The 19,942-nt window shown below is 37.0% G+C and overlaps 1 protein-coding gene across 1 annotated transcript in view; it reads left to right on the top strand.

The window, feature by feature from the left end:
* Positions 1-1,831: 1,831 nt before the first annotated feature.
* LOC107089466 (receptor-type tyrosine-protein phosphatase eta-like) overlaps positions 1,832-19,942 on the top strand; it is a 55,330-nt gene continuing 37,219 nt past the window's right edge. Inside the window, exon 1 of the mRNA XM_015382276.1 lies at positions 1,832-2,195. Coding sequence (XP_015237762.1) covers positions 2,130-2,195 — 66 coding nt within the window. The 5' untranslated portion in view covers positions 1,832-2,129. The remainder of the gene's footprint in view (positions 2,196-19,942) is intronic.

The following is a 19,942-nucleotide window of genomic DNA, read 5'->3' on the forward strand; positions in this document are numbered from 1 at the left end:
TTATACTCCCTAACCAGCTTCCTGTGGCGCTTCGTACGTCACAGTCAGTTGCGCTCATTGGTCAGAGCGTTGGCCAATAGGCACAGACATGGTTTGAAAAACAACAGGTTGTTCTAAATTACACATTTAACCTCACATTTAGTCTGGTTTATCAGGCTAAATCATAGCTGCTTTTAAAAAAAAAAAAGTTTCCTTCCAATTTGATTTTCTAATAAATTGAAGTTAACTTTTTATACATTTAAAGTATTTAACCCAAACCTGGGACCTTTGGCTTGAATTTAGGAAGTTCCTAATGTGCAAGCATGGGTTCCTATTGGGTACTCTTGAAATACATCACAGTTAGGTTCACTACTGTACATGTTCCCCTGTGATTAACTGGCAACCTCTCCAGAGTGTATCTCTTCTTGCTCATTAACCAATGACAATAGGCACAAGCCTGACTTCAACACATAAAAAAAAAACAGTTTAAAGTATATGTATCTTTTTCTTCTTGACATTAGTGTGCGATCACTGAATTACTAATGACTAGTTGTCATTGAAAAACCAGCTGAACAAGTTTGACCACCTGAAATATTGAGTTAACCTTTGTTATACTAAATAGATCATTCTGCAATAAATCATGACTTATTTCTCATGCTAATACTGGAAGCAAATGACTGGAGGTAAGAAGCTGCTCAAATAAAGTCAATATCCAAATACATAAATACAAACATTTTATTTCTGCCCGTTTACAGGTCAATAATCTTGTGCAGGGGGGACAGAGGTATAAGCGGAAAATGAATGTTCACCTGCAGCTTAAAGAGGAGAAGCTGCAGCTCTTCCTGGTTTTTACATCTCTTCCCCATAATTTGCATACCGTCACCAAATAAAACTGGGGAAGGCATGCAATGCATGTAATTTCTTCTTCTAACACCAGAGTTTATCACCTAAATCTCTTTAGGTGTCTTTTTCAAACATATTTCCCTTCAGCAAGTATTCATACCTGTTAGACCTTTGCACTGGTTGTCAATTTACAAAACAAAAAACTTCAGTGTGCTTAGTTAGGATTTGATTTTATTGGACCAAAGCACAATATAATTGGGAACCCGCAGTTAGATAATGCATGGTTGATACTCCCTGTGTCCGTTTTTTAATCTCAGTACAAATACAAGTGTTCCTTTAAGATTTAAACATGAAAAAATAAAGGTCCATCCAGACAAACTGTTTTTCTGTCCAGCAACACACAGATACTTAAACTAGAGATTCAAACAACTGTAGATTCATCTGTCAGAATGGCTTCTCTGTTAGGGACTGTGTTGCACACTTTTTAGATAGTTTGGTTAACACATTGAAAAACAAATGCAATTTCCTTCAAAGTTAGAAATATGTCATGCCCTACAATATCCACCACACTCAGCAAACACTGTGGTAACTATGCGCAAAGTTTGGAGGATTTTTTTTTTTTTGCAGTAAAATTCTGCAAAGTTTTACTGGCCTAATTTTTATTTTACTAGAAAAATGCATTTTCTGCTTAGAAAAGTAGCTTTTTTCCCCTTAGATAAGACAGATGCTTCACTGGGAACCACATGAGGAGCCCCATGACACGCATTTGTCCCACTGATTCCCGCCTGAGAAACCCACCAATTCTTTCCACGCACTCGTGCGCTCATGTGAACCCGGAGCTCCGCAGCATCACCAGCAGCAGCAGAAACAGCCTGAACCCATCTGCTCTGCAGGCTCAGATGACCCCAGGCTACATTCCTTCACTTGGAGCTATGGCGAGCATGCGGGGGGACTCGTTTTGATGACTTCGATGAAAATGTGAATAAACGGAGAGGCTTTTCCTTGAAGTTTGACAGCACATAACATTCTCCGCTAACGTGGATAAAAAGTGCTGCTGGTTCACAGCAGGAGTGGCAGCTTCATGACGCGTAAAGGCGCCCCTCCCCCTGTCAACCATCGAGGAGGAAAAACTTTCTCTCCTCTCACTTTTAACTTTCCTTATGTTGCCGCTGCCACAGTAAGGGGATCAAAAGAAGCAGAGAAGTCTGGACATGAAAACCTTCAGCGAGTAGAGGAAAAGAAATAATAAAAAAAAAAAAGACTCCTTAGCTTATTATACGTGATTTATCTCCAGAGCGCGCGGCATCATGAAGCCGCTGCTGCGCTTCAGCTTCTCTCCATGGACTATCTTGGTCTTTTGCGCTCTCCTCCAGGTAGGAAAACTTCAATCTTAACTTTTTTCTCCCTGTAAAACATAAAGCAGTGTGGGTTTAGACCAATGCTGGAAAAAAAAGAAGCGGTAACAGAGGTAGGGCGTTTCTTTTTTCTCTTTTAATAATGTGATTTCACAGGTGTGCCTGCACCTGTTGCGCAGGTAGCAGCTGACTTATAAAAGCAATTAGTTTCAGCATAATCACTCAGAAAGCAGGCCAGATGTTTTAATGGGAATTCAACAGACGCTATATAGAATAAATAGCATGGGTTTAATAATACATTTTGTATGAATACCAGGATATTATGGGGTTAAAGGAAATGAGCAGGTAGATAAGGCAGCAAAAGAAGCTGTTAGAAATTTGGCAGTGGATTTAATTAATAATTTTAGTAAATTGGAAGTTAAAAATGTTAGTTAAGCAGAAAATGAAGGGTAAATGGCAAAAGGAATGGGAGAAAGGAAAAAAGGACTTAGGTTTTTATAACATTCAAAAAAAAAAAGAAGAACAGGAAAGACAAGAAGAGAAGAAACAATTATTTCTGGATTGAGTTTTGGTCACACTGGATTAAAGAGTGCTCTGTTTATTTTAGGCAAACATAGGGATGGTAAATGTCAATATTGTGGGGTAGATGAAACAGCAATGTTGTACTGTAATAACTATGAGGAGGAGAGACAGCAATTAATTTCAGTTTTAAGTAAAGTAAAAGTTAAATTAGATTTATCTGAATTATTCGGAAGTCATTCAGACAGTAACATTTATAGGATAATATTTCAATATCTAAAAATAACTCATTTGTATAATGGAATTTAATTCCTGAGAGTCATTCCGGTGAACACTCTATTCCAGTAGATGGTGGAAATGCATCAACCTGTTGTTTGCCAACCGCCAAAGAAATTTAAAGAAGAATAAGAAGCCTTATACAAGCCTTTCATAGAAAACAGCTTTATTCCACTGTCACTGTAAAGGAGGTCAGAAACGTTATGTGCCAATATGTTTACCTGGAGATAAAAATGTATAAAATACTATTATTTTGGGACTAATGTAGAAGCCTAATTATAGCTGTTGAAATGCACAAAGTTGTACTATGAATCAATTCATGAATAATATAAAAAGGAGGTGTTGATATACAATTTGTTTAAAGAGCCTGAGAGAAAATATACCAATAACATGTATAAACAGTTAAGGCTGGAAACATTTAAAGTAAAAAAAAAATATGTTTTTGCTCATAAGGCTGGTTGCAGGTCACTAATAATATGCATTTGGATGACAAAGATTCATAAACTCTCTAAGAATAAGAAAGAAACATGTGGCCACACTTTTGATTTTGTCTTATTTAATTGATTTTATTTATTTTTTGCAGTTTTTTACAATAATTAGTTGATATTTTACAACTGAAAATGGTGCAAAAACAAGTTGCCCACTTTAGACTCCATTATAGGCAGTGTAAGGAAGTAGGTGCATTACATAAGTTCCTTTAGCAAGGGAAGCTATGTAACTAAACTTTCATAAAAGTTAGAAAAACTATTATTTTAAGGCCGTAATAAATAAAATCCATGGAAGATTTACAAAAATGTTGTGCCGTCAGAATGTGACAGATTTAAAGTTAAAAAAATGCCCAGTAGTTGAGTAAAACGTTTGGTCTATAGGTCACAGATAAAGGTAGGTAACTTTATAGTATTATCATTTCAAGAAAAGTCTATTTGCCGTCCGATAAAAGAAAAACAAACTTATAGTTTCAACTTGATCTAATTAGGTGCAAACAACTGATTGAAATGGAGAGATGTTGGTAAGTTGATAAGTTATATATCACCAGTTATATATGTGCAGTCACTATGACAGCCTGCGTTGACCTCTAAAATAATAAGATGTATGCAGGTTGATCTTTAGTTATAAACAAAGACAGGAAAAAAATCTTTGTTAGAGGAGTGAAACAAAACACTTTTTGTGTTTAATTACGCCTTAGACATTTAGTTTTCAGTTATTCTTAACACTAAATGTCTAGGTTCTGAGTCTGATTGAGGTTTTAAGAGGTTTTAAAATCATTTGAAATCCACCTTTATACAGTAATATACAGTAATAATTGAAAATAAAAAAAAAGCTCAAAGAAACTGAAATCCTATCCAGGTCTGCTCGTCCAAGCAAGGTGACCCTGAGAGCAGGATGTAAGGTGCTAAAAGAAGTCTTCAACAAACCTTTTTTTCATGGGACCAACTGTAGCTCTAGCTATTTGATACGAGGATGTCTGTCTTTGCAATCCTAAAAGTGTAGCACAACCTAATATTTGCCATCTACTCTTTGTTTACTAAATAAAACACTCCTCTCTCAGTGATAAAACGTGAACATTTCTCACTTGGAAATTAAATATATAAGTGGAATTTAAGCCTAATTTCTTCTGACCTAACGGTTATATGGCTAGATAAATCCCTCAAATATAGCCAAATGAACAATAATAGATTGCAGGTCATAGGTGGCATTTAATTGTCATGAGATGTTAGAACCTGGAAAAATAAATGTTTAATTGTTGTCACATTTTTGTACACTTCAAGAATTTTAAGTGGAATTGGTTAGTCAGAATGATTATACAGTTTCCACTGGAATTAACAATGCAGTTTTGTTCATGGGAATTAATTGAGAAAATGTAGTGCTGCATTGTTGATTTGTAATAATAATTAAACCGATGCGTGGTTGTGGGTATAGAAATATGCGAGAAATGCATTCATTCTTCATAGTTTACTTTCCAAATGATTCATACAGTTTGACTAATAACCTCCCTCATATTGGGCTGCAACTAACGATTATTTTGCACATTGATTTATCTGTCAATTATTTTCTCTAATAATCGATTAATGATCAGATAGCCAAAGGTTCCTCATAGGATGTTTTTCTTTTACAGAATTAAACCAGATGAAACTTTTCTACTTGTGGAGTTCTGGAGATGACAAACTTTTTTTCATCTTAAATGCAAAATGTCTATATATTTTTATATTTTGGTATAATTTCTGCTCTAAGTGGGTCACTCTGTCAAATAAAGGCATATTTTACAGTCTCTATAGTCCAGTTAACGATTAGCCGATTGCTAAATTGGTTTCAATAATTTAAATAATCAATTAATCACGATTAATCCAATCAATTGTTTCAGCCCTACCCTCATAACACAAAATCTAGTTAACTGACACAGTTAATTCTTGTATTAGTCTCTAATATTAATGAAGGACTGCATATCTGACTAGAGCTGTAAATTTGAATGATTTGAAAAATCCATTCCTCCCAGGCAGGGAACTATCACAACAAAGAGACTGAGGCATCCTGGCAGCCTCCCTAAGACCCACCTGTCCCCGTCCCACTGGTCTGTCTAGTGAGAGAAGGAGGGAGGGGTTAGAGAGGTTGAGAATGGCATGTGAGGAGATGTGTGGCCAACAAAAAGGGGTCAGGAATGGAATGAGGTGCCGCTCAGTCCCCTTTTTAGCCAAATCTGGGCCGGAGCCAGTAGGATCATCAAACCAGTACTCTGTGTTTTTGGCTAAAATAACCGGTATGGAATCTGTTTTTTCAGATGCATTTAGAAGCAGAACTTCAGCATTAATGTGAAAGCTGATAAGGATTGCCTTAGTTTCTGTAGTAGGACAAATTATCCCCTTTTCTTTAAGACATTAAGGTTGAAACATCCCAAAAAACAACTTTGGCTTTTTATTTCTAACTGGTTTATGTGGGACATGACTAGACGTAGATCTGTTTCCTCCAGTTGTATGAAGCATAGAGTTGAGTAGACATGAAAAAGGGCTGCTACGCTCTTAGATCTTGTTCAAATATCATGAAACTACAATTATAAAGCAGGGCCGTCCTGGCCCAGTCAGTTGACCCAATAAACTCAAATCCGTCAACAACAATGTATTAGCTGCTGTTTAAGACAACTTCTCTTTGTAGTAAAAAAAAAAAAAAAAAACAGCTCCATTTGGAGCTGCATAGTTAAAGTTCTGCACAACAGATGGATTAAAAAGGATGTGACCCTAATCTGATACTCTGTTCTCCTTCCCCCTCATCATTCAACACCTGTGTTAATCAGCATGGAACCTCTCTTAAATGTCAGGAAAGGTGACTTAAACAAATGTGGAACTGACTTGTCTGGGACCCGCTTATCTAGAAACATAAAATGGAACAAATATTTTCATCAACAAAAAGGCAGTGTTTTTCCTCACATCGTTTCATATGAAGTTATGGAAACTGACTAGTTTATCTAATTGGAAATTCAGCCTCTGTGTCACATCAATGCAGGCTTTCGATTTTACAAAACAAACAACTCCACATTCAGTTAATTTTTAATTTACATTTAAGGAATAATGACATCCTTTATTTCCTTGCATTCATAGCAGATACATTTTTTTTACAGGTTTATCCAGGTAATAGCTGTAAAATGTGTGAAGGACAGCTTCAAAGTTTACAACGTATTGTTTCCTATTAAATTCTTGAAAATCATTGAGCATCGATCTACATGGTCTGTTTATCCAATTGTTAATCTTACAAACTTCCTCATCCCTGAAAATTCCCCAACTGATCCAAAGATGTGCTGTCTTCCTGGACTATGCACCTTTTCACCTTAAAAAAAAAACCCAAAGTACTAAATTATTACCCCACTCAGCTCAGAATAGTTCTTATTTTTTAGGTTCACTGGATTCTCTCCCATTATCTGAGCCTATGACACAATACATGTATTTTTTTGGTGGGGAAGTGAAAATGCAGCGTACCATTCATTCAATCAGCTTCTAAGAAGACCCGGCCTGCAGGGATTCGCATGGTCGACTTCTGCATGCAAATATGACAGTGGCAAGAACACAGCTGGTATCAGAGGTGTTAGGAGATGGAAAGACATCCAGATCACCTACTTTGATCTGTAACAGAAATACTCACTTAATTCTCACTTGCTTAACTGTGAATCTGAGGATGTTAAGCCATATGCAGCAATCAGGATTTTCTTGTTTGAAAAAATAGGTGTTGCATTTAAAACACCTCTGTTCCTTTGATGAAATCAGAGATAAGATTTTGAAGTTTTAGACAGCTGAAGTCAGCTCAGGAATTTTTTGATGAATAAAGGCAAAAAGGTCATGTTCCATTCTTTTCTGGTCACTCAGGTTAGATGTTCTAGCTCCTCTTGAGTTTAATCACATTATCTCTAGCTGACAAAGGGTCCTGCTTGCTTTTCCTTTCCCCTGTTGACTCTCACCTGATTTAAATGCCCGACTGCCAATTTTTACCCCGGTTTATTAACTCTGTGTACCTTTCCAGCCCATGAAGACATCATTGCTCTTCTGAAGACAGCTTCTCTACTATCGCCCTCCTTCCTTCTATGTCTTTTCAAGCTACCTTGGTCAGGGTGTTGCATAGTTACCTATTCTCACAGCTTCCCTCTCATATGATAAAAATCCTGTATAAGAGCAAACAGTATCATTACATATTTGAACGTCCTTGAAAAACAGGATGGAAAAAAAGTTAATTTAATTTAAAGTGGGAATTGAGTCAGAAGGAGTACAAAGGCTCTTTGCTGTAAAAACAAAGGGAATGACTAGAAAAAGGGAAATATTTTGCTTCCTTGTTTGGAAATGCTTAAGCATGTTGACTTTTTCCATTGGTGTCATTCTAACACTTTCCATTTTCTAACAGCCAGAAATAGTTTCCATGAAAGTGTTTTATGATTATTTTTATTTATATTATTTATACCTTTCCAGTGGTATTGATTTTATTCAGTTTAATTATGCGTTTTGCTGTGTTAAACATTTGCTGCTGTAGTCTTTTTTTGTGTCCAACATTGTACCAAAAATATTTTCGTCCACATTGTATTTTTAGTTTTTACGGAGCTAGTGGCTCGTTTTTTTTTTCTACAGTAGGCTGACAGGAAAGGAGGTATGAGAGAGAGACGTGTGAGAGAGGACCACAGGCCGGTTTCGAACCCGGGTCGCTTGTGTTGAGGACTAAGGCCTCCGTTCATGGTTCCTGCGCACTAACAGCTGCGTCACCTGGACAAAATTAAAACACATTAAAGTCTTGTATGAAGTCTGCACGTGTTGAATCTAGCCTCTTTTGAGAATTAGTTGGTTATTGACGCAGTGTCGCCACTTTACAGATTTCTTATGGTTTTACTGGTTTGCCACTCGTGCTTTTTCAAGATCATCAAACACGTTTTGAAATAATTTTTGCCTTAAGGAGTTTTTTTTTTTCTGGAAAGCAAAGATTCATGTTGTGTTTGACTGTCTGTATGATGTTATTTTTATTGTGTTGGTATTACGCCTTATGCAGTGAGACTGTTGTTGTTTTTTTCAGTCTTAAGCCTTCTCTTACTGTTTTGCTGAAGTCCCAAAGCAGCAGTCGACTGTAACTTTAGCAGATTAATAGATCACGCTAAGATTTTTAGATCTTCTAGTTCTTGTTATTTCTTGATGCTACACGTTTACCAGTAAAAAACGGGATGGATATTTATTTTCCATGTTGAAGGCAAACACTGTTGGCTTGGAGACATTCCCACCCTAAAATAGTTAAATTTTTGTTTTTTTAGACAGCGCTAGATCTTAGCATGTACTCTCAAGGCACTTTAAAGAAAGACATACCCCTCCTGGATGAGCTTGCAGCAATGGTCTTCGCTTGCATTTTGTGGTTGACTCTTCAGCAATCCCTGGAACAGTTTTAAAACAGAATTTGTACCAGTTATTTCTAACAACCAGAAGAAATCCAAAAAAGGAGCAAAAATCTGTTTCACACCACAGTATAGGTAAAAGTTTTGAAGAAACTGAGCAGAGACAATAAAAGGGTAATAAGAAGAGTGGGAGGTAAACTCTTTTCTTTTTCTCTTCACATCAGTACAGATTTTGGCCCTAAATTGTTCTTCAAATGTCCCTCTAATTCTGAACTTTGTGTTTATTATTTCTCCCCCATAGATATGTTTCCAGCTCATTAACTACTTGCTGATGGCACTCAAATGGCATGCTTTTGCAATGCAATATTTGACTATATATGAGCAACAATGTGCGTGCACTGACAGAGCTTACAGCCCAGGCATAAATGAGCAGGAAAAGTACAACACTTTGCATAAGTTTATCATATCATGGAGCTTTTCACTGTTCCCACACATTGTGTCTCTTTCTCTCTCGTTCATTTGCAACTTGTAGATTTTAGAGACTAGTTGAATTTCTCAAAGCATCCTGATGTAAAATAATGGAGGAATTTCTCATACAAGAATTGGGATTGTTTGAGGAATTGATTTAATGCAACTGCAAAAATGTGAAAAGACTGGCATCTGGCTCTGTGACGTCTGATCCACTTCACTTTTAAATACGTTCTTCTAACTATTATTTAAATTGAAACGCTCAATTCTCTTATACTGCTCTGTTGTGCTCAAGTGCATTAGCCAAAAATCAAGCCCCCCTTTGTGAGCCGTTCCGCCCACTCTCTGTCTATCTCTCGTCTTTTTCAAGGCGGCTCAGTTTCAGATTACCATCCCTAAAACATGCTGCTTTTTGACCAGGAATGTAACTAGAAGCTGTACATGTACAGTGCAAGATGAATTACAAAGAGTCACAGTTTTCCAGTTCATGTAAATGAGACCAAGGCTTCTCTGGCAGCCTGAAAGACCTCATTGTCAGGATATAGTTATCATTTTATATGTGGACTTTGATCAAGTTAATCAGAAAAAGGCTCTATGTGTGATTTAGAAATTATTTTGTTCTCCTTGTTAAAGTTTTACCATAATGTGGTCATACTCTCAAACTAGATTCGATGTTTGTTGTTTTGTAGCTGGAACTTTCTCTCCTGTTCCTTTCAAATGACCCATATATTATTTACACAATGGGAAAATTGTTTTCTTTTAAATCTTTCATGATGTTAATATACACATTGTGCTAGCTGGCATTTCATCCCTACAATGTATTAATCAGCATGATTCAGATGTAAAGGGACTCAAATAGAATTCTTAAGGAGCCAGAAAATGTATTAGTGCATCAACCCATACTCCATATACAATGTGCCTAAATAAAATTCAAAGAGACTTCTATTGCCTAAGAAGCAAAATGTAGTTTTTTTCTGTTTCTTAATGGAGATAACTTTGCCACAAGTCTTGGTGTTTGTGGTATTAATCCTCTGGAATAAAAATGCTATTTGGCATCAAATCTCATAAAGCTAAAAAAAAACTCAAGAAATGGAAAATTTCATTAAAATTCCCAAATCCCTGCCTGTGTCAAATTGCTTAATATGTTAAACAACTTTGATTGGCATTTTTATTAAATTGGATCATTTAGGTTTTTATCAATAACTTTGAGATTGTATTCACATAAGACACAGGGGCATAGTAGCTGCTGATCGCCTGTTCACATTCTGCTGTGAGATAACATCCCTACTAACTGATAAAAGTTTTTAAAAGTCTCATGCTGATACAGATTATTTTGACATGAATTACACCAATTCAATATTTTTTTGACTGAATCTTGAAGCTGATGTTGCTTCATATTTCTCAATTTGCAGGATCAAAATAATATTACATAGGTCTCAAATTAAACAAAAAATATATATTTAACAAATCTAACAAAAAATTAACTATAAATAACAGATGGAGGGCAATGCCTGGTTGCTGAAAACATGAGTGAATGTGCCCATGTGTGCACAAATCGGGCTACACCGTTCACAGACAAAAAACGCAAATACTGGTGAAAGATAACGGCTGGTGTAGCACATCTGCTTGGGCTCTATGTATGCCAGTGATGTTACGCTATATAAGTGGCTGAACATTGTCACCATGACGTAAAACATTTTGGTCGGTGGACAATGATAACACAATACAGTGTTTGTGTGCAGAGTTGCTGGCATCTGTAATGTTAATGTGTCTAATGATCAGTTAAGTTTTACCTAAATACCTCTAAGATCATGATATAAAGGCAGAGCAGAGTGCCCTGGCTAGCTGTGCTCAGTAGCTAACAGGCCCTATTAAGCGTATATGTCATGATCGGTTTAACGAATCTGACCCACATGCAGAGGAACCACTCAGAGAGCACGGGAAAAGTTTAACAGGTTTATCGAGGGGGTAAACAGGAGTTGGATCTGGCACTCAGTAAGCTGGTAACCCAGAACTGGAAGTGAGAAGGGAAGTTCAGTGGTCAGTTCAGGTACCGTGGGAATCTTGGAAGCACTTAGATTTGCAAGAACGGGACTCAAGTTAGAGGGGGGGCCTTGTTAGTCCTTGAATCCAGTATGTGTGGTTAATCCAGAGAAGAGTGCACACGTTGGAGGGTGGACAGGTTGACAAGCGTTGGACCTGGAAGAGTAAAGTAGCGGACTGTCACTCGGATTTCCGATGGGTACTTGAACGGAACATGTGGAGGTTTTCCCCTGCTCAGTGTAACTCAGTTTTTCCTTCCAGGGGAGAGAAGGTCCAGGTATCCAGTAACACAGGAAAGCTTCCTGACAGGGAGCAAAGACAAAAAACTTCTTATACTCAGAGAAACAAAGCTAGGTTAGACTCAGCTAAACTGCTAAACTGCTAAGCTTGGTTAGAGTACCCAAAACTGGCAAACATTCTGGCCTCCAGGTAGTGACAGCCCACTGCTAAAATACTCCTCCAGATAATGAGCCAACGTGCCACAGGTGTGCATGAGGGCTAACGAGGACAGGGCACCACCTGGTGGTGGAGGGAGAAAAACACACAAACAACTACAAAAATAGACCACACAAACTGGATTCCTAACAATATATTTTGTAATTTTTATGACTTTGTTTTATAAATGTTTGGTTGTTTGGATCAACAGTTTCAGTTGAATATATCATAAAGCAGATTAGCACAGTCATGTTTGAGAAAAGATTTCAAGCTATTGTGGAGGATTTTTGCTAATTTTATTTAAAAGACCCACCATCTCCACAAAAAATGCACGTGCGAGAGCATGCACGAGCCCATTTCTCCTCGTGCACGGCCTGTTTAAAAGGAGGAACTTATAATCGGCTACCTTAAAAGCCCTTTCTCATGACTGGATTCACCTGTGTGTAGTTAAAGGGCCAATGATCTTACAGACAATATTGTTTTCCAACAACAGGTGCTTAAGGTATCTTAATTAATAAAGTGACATAGTAAGCACATTTATGCACATGCCTAGTTTTGTTTGGATAATTATAGCATAGTTTCTGTAAATCTTGTAAACTTAATTTCACTTCTCAAACATCACTCGTATTATCTGCTTTATGATACATTTAACTGAAACTGTTAATCCAAACAACCTATAAATTATCAAATAAAGTCATGAAAATGATCAGGGGTGCCAAAAAAGCAAAATAAGTTTAATCATTCTGTAAGAGTTCCCCTTATAGACAAGAAGTGATAGTTAGCTGAAGCTGTGAAGGCAGTGAAACAGAGTGTAAGATGCGGTACATCTTCAAAGTCTAATTTAAAACTGAAACTAAGAGTCTTGATACTAACTTTGACTGCTAATTTTTTTTTTTAATTCAGAGGGTAGCAGTAACTAGTTACATTTCCTCAGTTACATTCACTTGTGTAACTTTTTGTAAATAATTTGCTTGTAGGAGTAGTTTTGCAGCATTGTACTTTTTACTTTTACTCGAGAAAAAATTTGATAGTAGTATTGAATTTTACTCTTACTTAGGTAAAATGTCTTGATACTCCATCTATTGTGAGTAGATTCATTTAGTGAAAAAACAAGCATCTTTTAAACAAATATGCACCATTTAGTGAAACTTGTCTTTTTCTGGTCTATAGCGGATGTTATTTTTCATCCGCTATAACTATTGATTTTCTACGTTTTTTAACCTAACAATTATTAAACCAGTTGTTATGATGATGGGTAGTCAGTAGATCAGTTACTCAGTTGTGTAACATTCACTTGAGTAGCCTTTTTCACCAACTTTTTTTTTTTTTTTTTTTTTTTAAACAGTGTCCTGTCTGGTGATGGGGCAATAAGAACCAACTTCTTTTTTTATTCGATAAATTTCTTTAAAGAATGCTTTTTTACTTTTAGTTTAGTAAAAATATAATGAAGTACTGCTACTTTTACTCAAGTAAATTTTTTGGATACTGTACCAACCTCAGTTTAAATGAAGACTTAACAACAGAAAGAGCAAAAGAAAGAACAAACTATTACTAATGGGACAAATTGTTGGTCTGTCCATTTTGTCACTCCTTTTTTCACATCTCTTACCCCAACCATGCTGAAGCATACTTGCCACCTCGGCCTGAACCCATGGGTGTGTGTGCATTCATACACGACTTTTACCAGCATCATGAGGAAGTTCTGATGGCAGCCATAGTGTCTGTGTGATGGGTAACCAAAGCAAGCAGCTCTGCTGTGCAGCGAGTCAGAGAGGCAGTGAATACCAGGTCACTCATTTTCATGGACTCTGATGTGGTGTTTGATAGTAGCGGCAGGGCGGCGGTGTGGGAGGCACATACCTGGAGCCAAACACTCTCATAGCTAAGGCCATCTCGCTCAGGAAACTTTGGTAGGCAATCGGGATATTTTTAGTATCAGCTCGTTTTCATGAATCATGTGTCTGTTTGCGTTCCACCAAAGAAACGTCAGATAGCAGCTTCTGTTGAATATAGCTTGCCCTGTTTTTCAATATAGAAGAAAGCTTCTGTTTAAACGCTCTAGAACATTAAGCTGGGAGCAAAGAGGTGTGAAAAAAACAAGTAAGTCCAGGAGAATTAAAAAAGTTAAAACAAACTATTTCTTTAGTTATTATTAAAGCATTTTTGTACATTCTACCTACTTTCTATTCAATGTAAAAACTTCAGTTACACAAAGAAACTAAACGTTTCTCATAACCATTGAGTAGAGTTTCAGATTTTTCTTTAAAACCAAACAGTTATTTTATTGTTATTAAAATTAATTGAGAAATTCTGCCATGAAGATAATTGTTTAAGGCCAGAACCTTCAAAAGTCCTGCTTTTGCACTGGATACTTTCTTTCAAAATATGGTTTTAACTTCAAAATAAAGTAAGCATTAGAACAATTATTTGTCATAGTCCCATCTATAAGAAACAAAGCTTTCAAGCTTATGTCACTTGTCGAATATCTTAAGGAGATGCTTTGGATTTTTTTAAATAGGCTTCAGGGGAGGCCTTATCAGCAGTCAGTATCTTACCTGCAGGCTCCACACAGAGTTATATCAGCTAAGAAGTTTAGCTGCTCCAAGTGGTCATTTAAAGATGCACTAATAAGTTATATGCTTTTAAAAATGTACACAGCAGTAGTTAACTCTGGTTGTAGGCAAAATTTTCCTGAAAGATGAACAGGTCCTGTTCATTTATTATTTATTTCTATGTTTTAAAGCTTGAATCGCTTAATGCAATAAAGCGAACTCCCCAAAAAGGGAAATACAGTAGTGGTTAAAAGTTTATATGTCGTTCCATTAAAAATCAGCTACCAGTAAGATAAATTAAAATTAACAAAAGTAATAATTAATAGAAATGCTAAAAAAATGAAATTATGATATATTAATAGTAATAACTAAAAAAAGTCAAGAAGTCTGATGAAGCTCTTGAACTAAAATTGTTTTGAGCAACTTTGAGGCAATCAATGAGATCAGGTGTTTTCTGTAGTGTTCTGGAAATTACTTCTGCACATGTTGATAGGTATGTTGGTTCACTGTTCAAGAGAAAGGTACTTCAATTTGTTTGAAAAAAGATTTTTAAAGATTCTTTTTACAAAAATTCAAAATAATATTGAATATTTTATTTTATTAAATGATAATTGTGTGCATTTTTATTTAGTATTACTTTTTTGTATTGTGCTATTTGAATTACTAGTGTGAATTTTTGCACAGCTTTATCTTAAAGGGATCCTTTTGGATTTGTTTTTAGTTTTTCTTAATCAGAGCTCTGTTTGTTTTAATACTCAAGTCAGTATCATACCTGTTAATGCTCACAGCTGATGACCAGAAATTGCTTTTACAATGAGGTCCTAAGTTTTTTCCATCAATGGCTAAATTGGTCTGTAGTTTATACTCCGTCATGGGAGGACCTTACATGGGATGTACCACTGGAACATAATCAAAGTGGCAGATATCAGGAAATCCTACCAATGGCTAGACAAAGCCGGACTGAAGGACAGCACAGAGCCACTCATCATGGCTGCACAGGAGCAGGTCTTGAGCACCAGAGCAATAGAGGCCCAGATCTACTACACCAGATAAGACCCCAGGTGCAGACTGTGCAAAGAGACCCCTGAGACAATCCAACACATAACTGCAGGGTGTAAGACGCTGGCAGGGAAAGATTACATTGAGCTCCATAACCATGTAGCTGGAATAGTATACAGGAACACCTGTGCAGAGTATGGGCTGGAAACCCATCATTCTCTACCTCCAAAGACGGTAGAGAAGGACCAAGCCAAGATCCTGTGGGACTTTCAGATACAGATGGACCGAATGGCAATGGCAAACCAACCAGACATTGATGGTGGTGGTGGACAAAAAGCAGAGGAAAGCTATTGTGGTTGACATAGCAATACCAAGTGACTGCAACATCAGGAAAAAAGAACATGGAAAAACTAGAGAAATGCCAGGGACTCAGAGAAGAGCTGGAGAAAACCTGGAAGGTCAAGGCATCAGTGGTACCCATGGTCTTTGGGGTGCTCGGGGCAGTGACCCCCAAATTGAAGAGTGGTTACAGCAGATCCCTGGAAATACATCAGACATCTCGGTCCAGAAGAGAGCAGTTCTATGAAAAGCAAAACCAGAAACGCAGAACCCTTTAGCTCCCAGGCCTCGGGTAGAGGACCCGAGGACCGCCCACGATGGGTGAGGAAGAGTTTTTCTTTTAATATATATATCGAAGCACGAAAAAGTTAACATATTGCTTCTCAATAAAAGAACAAAGATGAGAATAGCACTAAAGTAAGCTGGGTTACAGTTACCCGAGCTTTGTCGGCCACAATAAACATTCTTAAACAGTAAAAGTGAGTCCTGTGTTGAGTTATGAGCCACTGTTGTGTGGAGCTCATCTTCTGTTGTTTGAGCTTAATTAGGTGGAGGTATGAAGCATGACACATTGCTTAAACAGCCTTAATGCTGTCTGAGTGTTTTATCAAAGGTCTCTGGGTGGGCACAGGAAGTGCAGGAAGTTATTTTAAGACTAAACACAATAAGTAGGTACAGGGTGCTGTGGGAAATGAACTTTACATGGAGAACCAAACTGCCAACTGGTGGAAAAGAGAAGAAAAAATAATGGCGATTTTCACGCTGAAGTGTTTTGCATCTGCATCAGAAGTGCAACTTCCTCATTCTACAGAGGAAAGTTAGACGATAGAATCTAGCTGTAAATTTGAACTTCACATGCAAGCGCGGAAATTCACACAAACAAATGATCTCTAGAGCTGAATGCAGAAATGATCATTTTCTACAGAAAAATATTTGCATGTGTTAAAAAAGCTTGTAACATGTTAGGAGGTGATGCAGAGAAAGGTGAAGTAAGTCTTGTTGCCCAGTCTGGTAGGGGTTATGGGAATAGTGGGGTTATATTGATAGTGACCTGAGGGCACTAGCTGTGTGATTCAATAAATATGATCAATATTTATGTTTCATGTAATGTTCATCCAGTAAACACAATGTTAGAAAGCTGTAAGCTAGGTATTCTGTTTAAGCCTCAAATTAAATATGGCTGTAAAAGAAAACTGCAAGTATTTAAATTAAAAGTTATAGCTTCCTTTATGAGGATAAAATGTTGGTTTTAATGTACCTTAGGCTGCTTTCCCACTGAAAACCAGGGTTTCTAAAAACCGGTTTGAGCCGCTAACAATCGGCTTCTGGCTCTTTTCCTATTTGAACAAAAGCAGAGTCAAGCTGCTGGGCCACTGTCCCCCACGACTGTGTGTCTAATGATGTCAACAACGCGACGGAAATCAGGGAGGTAAATAATGGAGAGAAACATGGATGGGATCCAGAGTGTAATCGGTTTTGTTTGCTCTTTTATCTGTCTGAATCCTTCTCACCAGCGCTGCGCCATGTTTATCAAATATAAAGACTTGTTTTGGCTTGTTAGTTCAGAAGCGACTGCCGCAATGTGTTGACATCCGTACGTTGCATTCAATGGTGTCACATTATTTAGCAGGCCAACCCGGGTCTGGTGTTCCCACAGCATGCTGATCAGAGCTGAGGCGATTTTAATGCAGTTCACCTGTCAAGTCGTTTGACCCGGGTAGACACGCGTCAGACGCATCTGTTCCCACTGCCACTAAAAGCCAATTGTTCCCGTGTTTAAACATATTTTTTCAGCTAGTGTGAAAGGGGTATTATATTTCTTTTTATTTATTATTTTAAAACATGTGTTAATATTTTCCAATGGACAAGTGAACTAAAATTCAAACACATCTAGTACAAACAAAGTATTGAATCTAATGAACCTCTTCTGGTCCGGTCCAAGATAGTGTGATCTTTTTATTAGTTAACATAAATAGGAGCAAATGACCCCAAAACACAAACTGTTGCATCAGACTACCGGTACAACCATGCCCAATTTTCAAGATTTTATGTCTTGAACTTGATTGTGTCAGTCTTAGATATATGAAAAAATATTGTAGAAAAAATGTTGCTCCCTAATGATAAACAATAATTAGGTTTCCTATCTCATCTGGTTATTGCTTATTTAATGTGTATATTATGCAAACAACCAAATATAGCAGACATCATGTATAGATATACATGTATTTATTAATCAGACCTCCAAGAAAATCGATCTTTTATTATTTGAATGATTTGGAAAATGCAGAGGCTGTCCTTGTTCAGGTTCCTGTTGGTGTAGTGTTCATTTGTGTGAACATTGAAGTGGCTCCGACCAGAGATGGGAAATGTGGAGTCAACAAGTCATCACCATGTCATGTATTTAATCTACCCAGCCAATTAACCAGGTGAGTCCAATCTGCACGGGTTGATTCACAGTAAAGATTGGACTCACCTTCTTCAGTGGGTGGGTAGAACAAATACATGACATGGAGATGACTTGTTGACTACATATTTCCCATCTCTCTGCTCCGACACACGGAAGATATCTAGTTACTGCAGAGTTCGTCCTGGAGCCAAGCAAAGTAAAGACAAATGCATTCTAAATTGGGGGTTAGTGTTTCTAATGCATAACTTTACAAAGAATTATTCAGTCAAAGTAATTAAAACACATGGAGAAAAGGGACAGTATGATATTCCAACATGTAAAGTTGCTGCTTCCCCTTCGCTTCAAAAAATGTATTTGTTATCCTTCACTTACAGTATTTTAAAAGCAGTTTGTTTGTTTGTTTAGAAAAAAGGCCTTCCTTCTACTGATGGTTTGACTCTACCAAATAATGTGCAAAGGACTCCAGCATTTACCTTTTATTAAAATCCCCCACAAGCATGAGGGGCAATGGATTTACTCAGTGGTGGGAAGTTATCAAGCTCTTCTACTTGATTACTGTACTTAAGTCATATTTTGAGTATTTTTACTTTACTTGACTAATTTATTGGGCAGCTACTTATAACTTTCTATTCTAGTACATTTCAAGGAAGCTGCTAGTTCCTTGTTTCTTTTTAAATGCAATTTCAACATGGCAGATAGCAGCCCTTAAGGCTGAAATTGGACACTACTGTTTACAGATTTACATGAAATTCCACAAATGTGAGGAACTCAGGGCAGATATTATTTGTAGTTTATACAAAATTATTAATGCGTTAGTTGTTGCCATGTGGCTAAGTTGTTCAGTAGGATGACATTCAGTTTCTTTGTGGTAATAGATTCAACCATAAACGTCTATCTAAGGGAGTGGTGGCCTAGTGGTTAGGGCATTAGGCTTACAATCTACTGTAGAGCTTCTGAGTATAAGTCTCACTCCCACAGACTTCCACTCTGGGTCCCTGAGCAAGACCTTTAACCCCACACTGTTCCCCAGGCGCCACACAGTGGCAGCCCACTGCTCCCATAGGGGATGGGTCAAATGCACAGAGTTCATTTCGTTGCTTTGTACTTGTGACAGTGTAATAAAAATAAAAGAAAAGCTGAAAGCCATCCCATAGTGAAAATGTGGGGCGAATAAAGACAATCCTTTGACTTTAAATAAGAAATAATAATCAAAATAGCTGTCCCTATTTACGGGGGGCATTTTGATGCTTTGAATTTGTAGCAGAGTGGCTCTACACATCAATACATCAGGTAGTTTCTGAAAGTTACAGGGTTCTTTAAAATTACTCTGGAAATTAAACAGAAAATTACACAGAAATGTACTGATATTCGAAAATTCATTTAATATTTTTGAATACCTAAGTATTTTCAAAAGGGAGTGATTCAATACTTTAACTTTTGTAGATGTTTGACTGAGTAACATTTGATTGTAGTTAAGAGAAGTTTCACTATGAGTCTCAATACTTGTTCTCAACTACTACTTTTGAGAACTTCGTCCTCCACTGGATTTGCCCAGTCTTTTATATGTTCATTTTTCTAACAGAAACTATATTTATATCTCTATACATGTCCATATTGTAATAAACAATTTATTCTTCCTGTTTTGAAATAAAAATTATTTGAATAATCTGTCATCTTGGACACAGATAATTCAGAGTTAAAATGGACTAGTTTCAGGTATAACTATCAGGCATCCAGAACAATCCTTTAGTAAAAAGCATCCAGATTTCTCTCCAAATGAGGAAATCTAGTTGCCTTCTACCTAAGCACTTGGCAAGTTTGGAAACTATACATTTTCTAACCTACTCAGATTTTACATTCAGCTTTTTTGTACAAATAGCCT

Source organism: Cyprinodon variegatus, unplaced genomic scaffold, assembly GCF_000732505.1.
Source record: "Cyprinodon variegatus isolate N-32 unplaced genomic scaffold, C_variegatus-1.0 Scaffold254, whole genome shotgun sequence".
Taxonomy (NCBI): domain Eukaryota; kingdom Metazoa; phylum Chordata; class Actinopteri; order Cyprinodontiformes; family Cyprinodontidae; genus Cyprinodon; species Cyprinodon variegatus.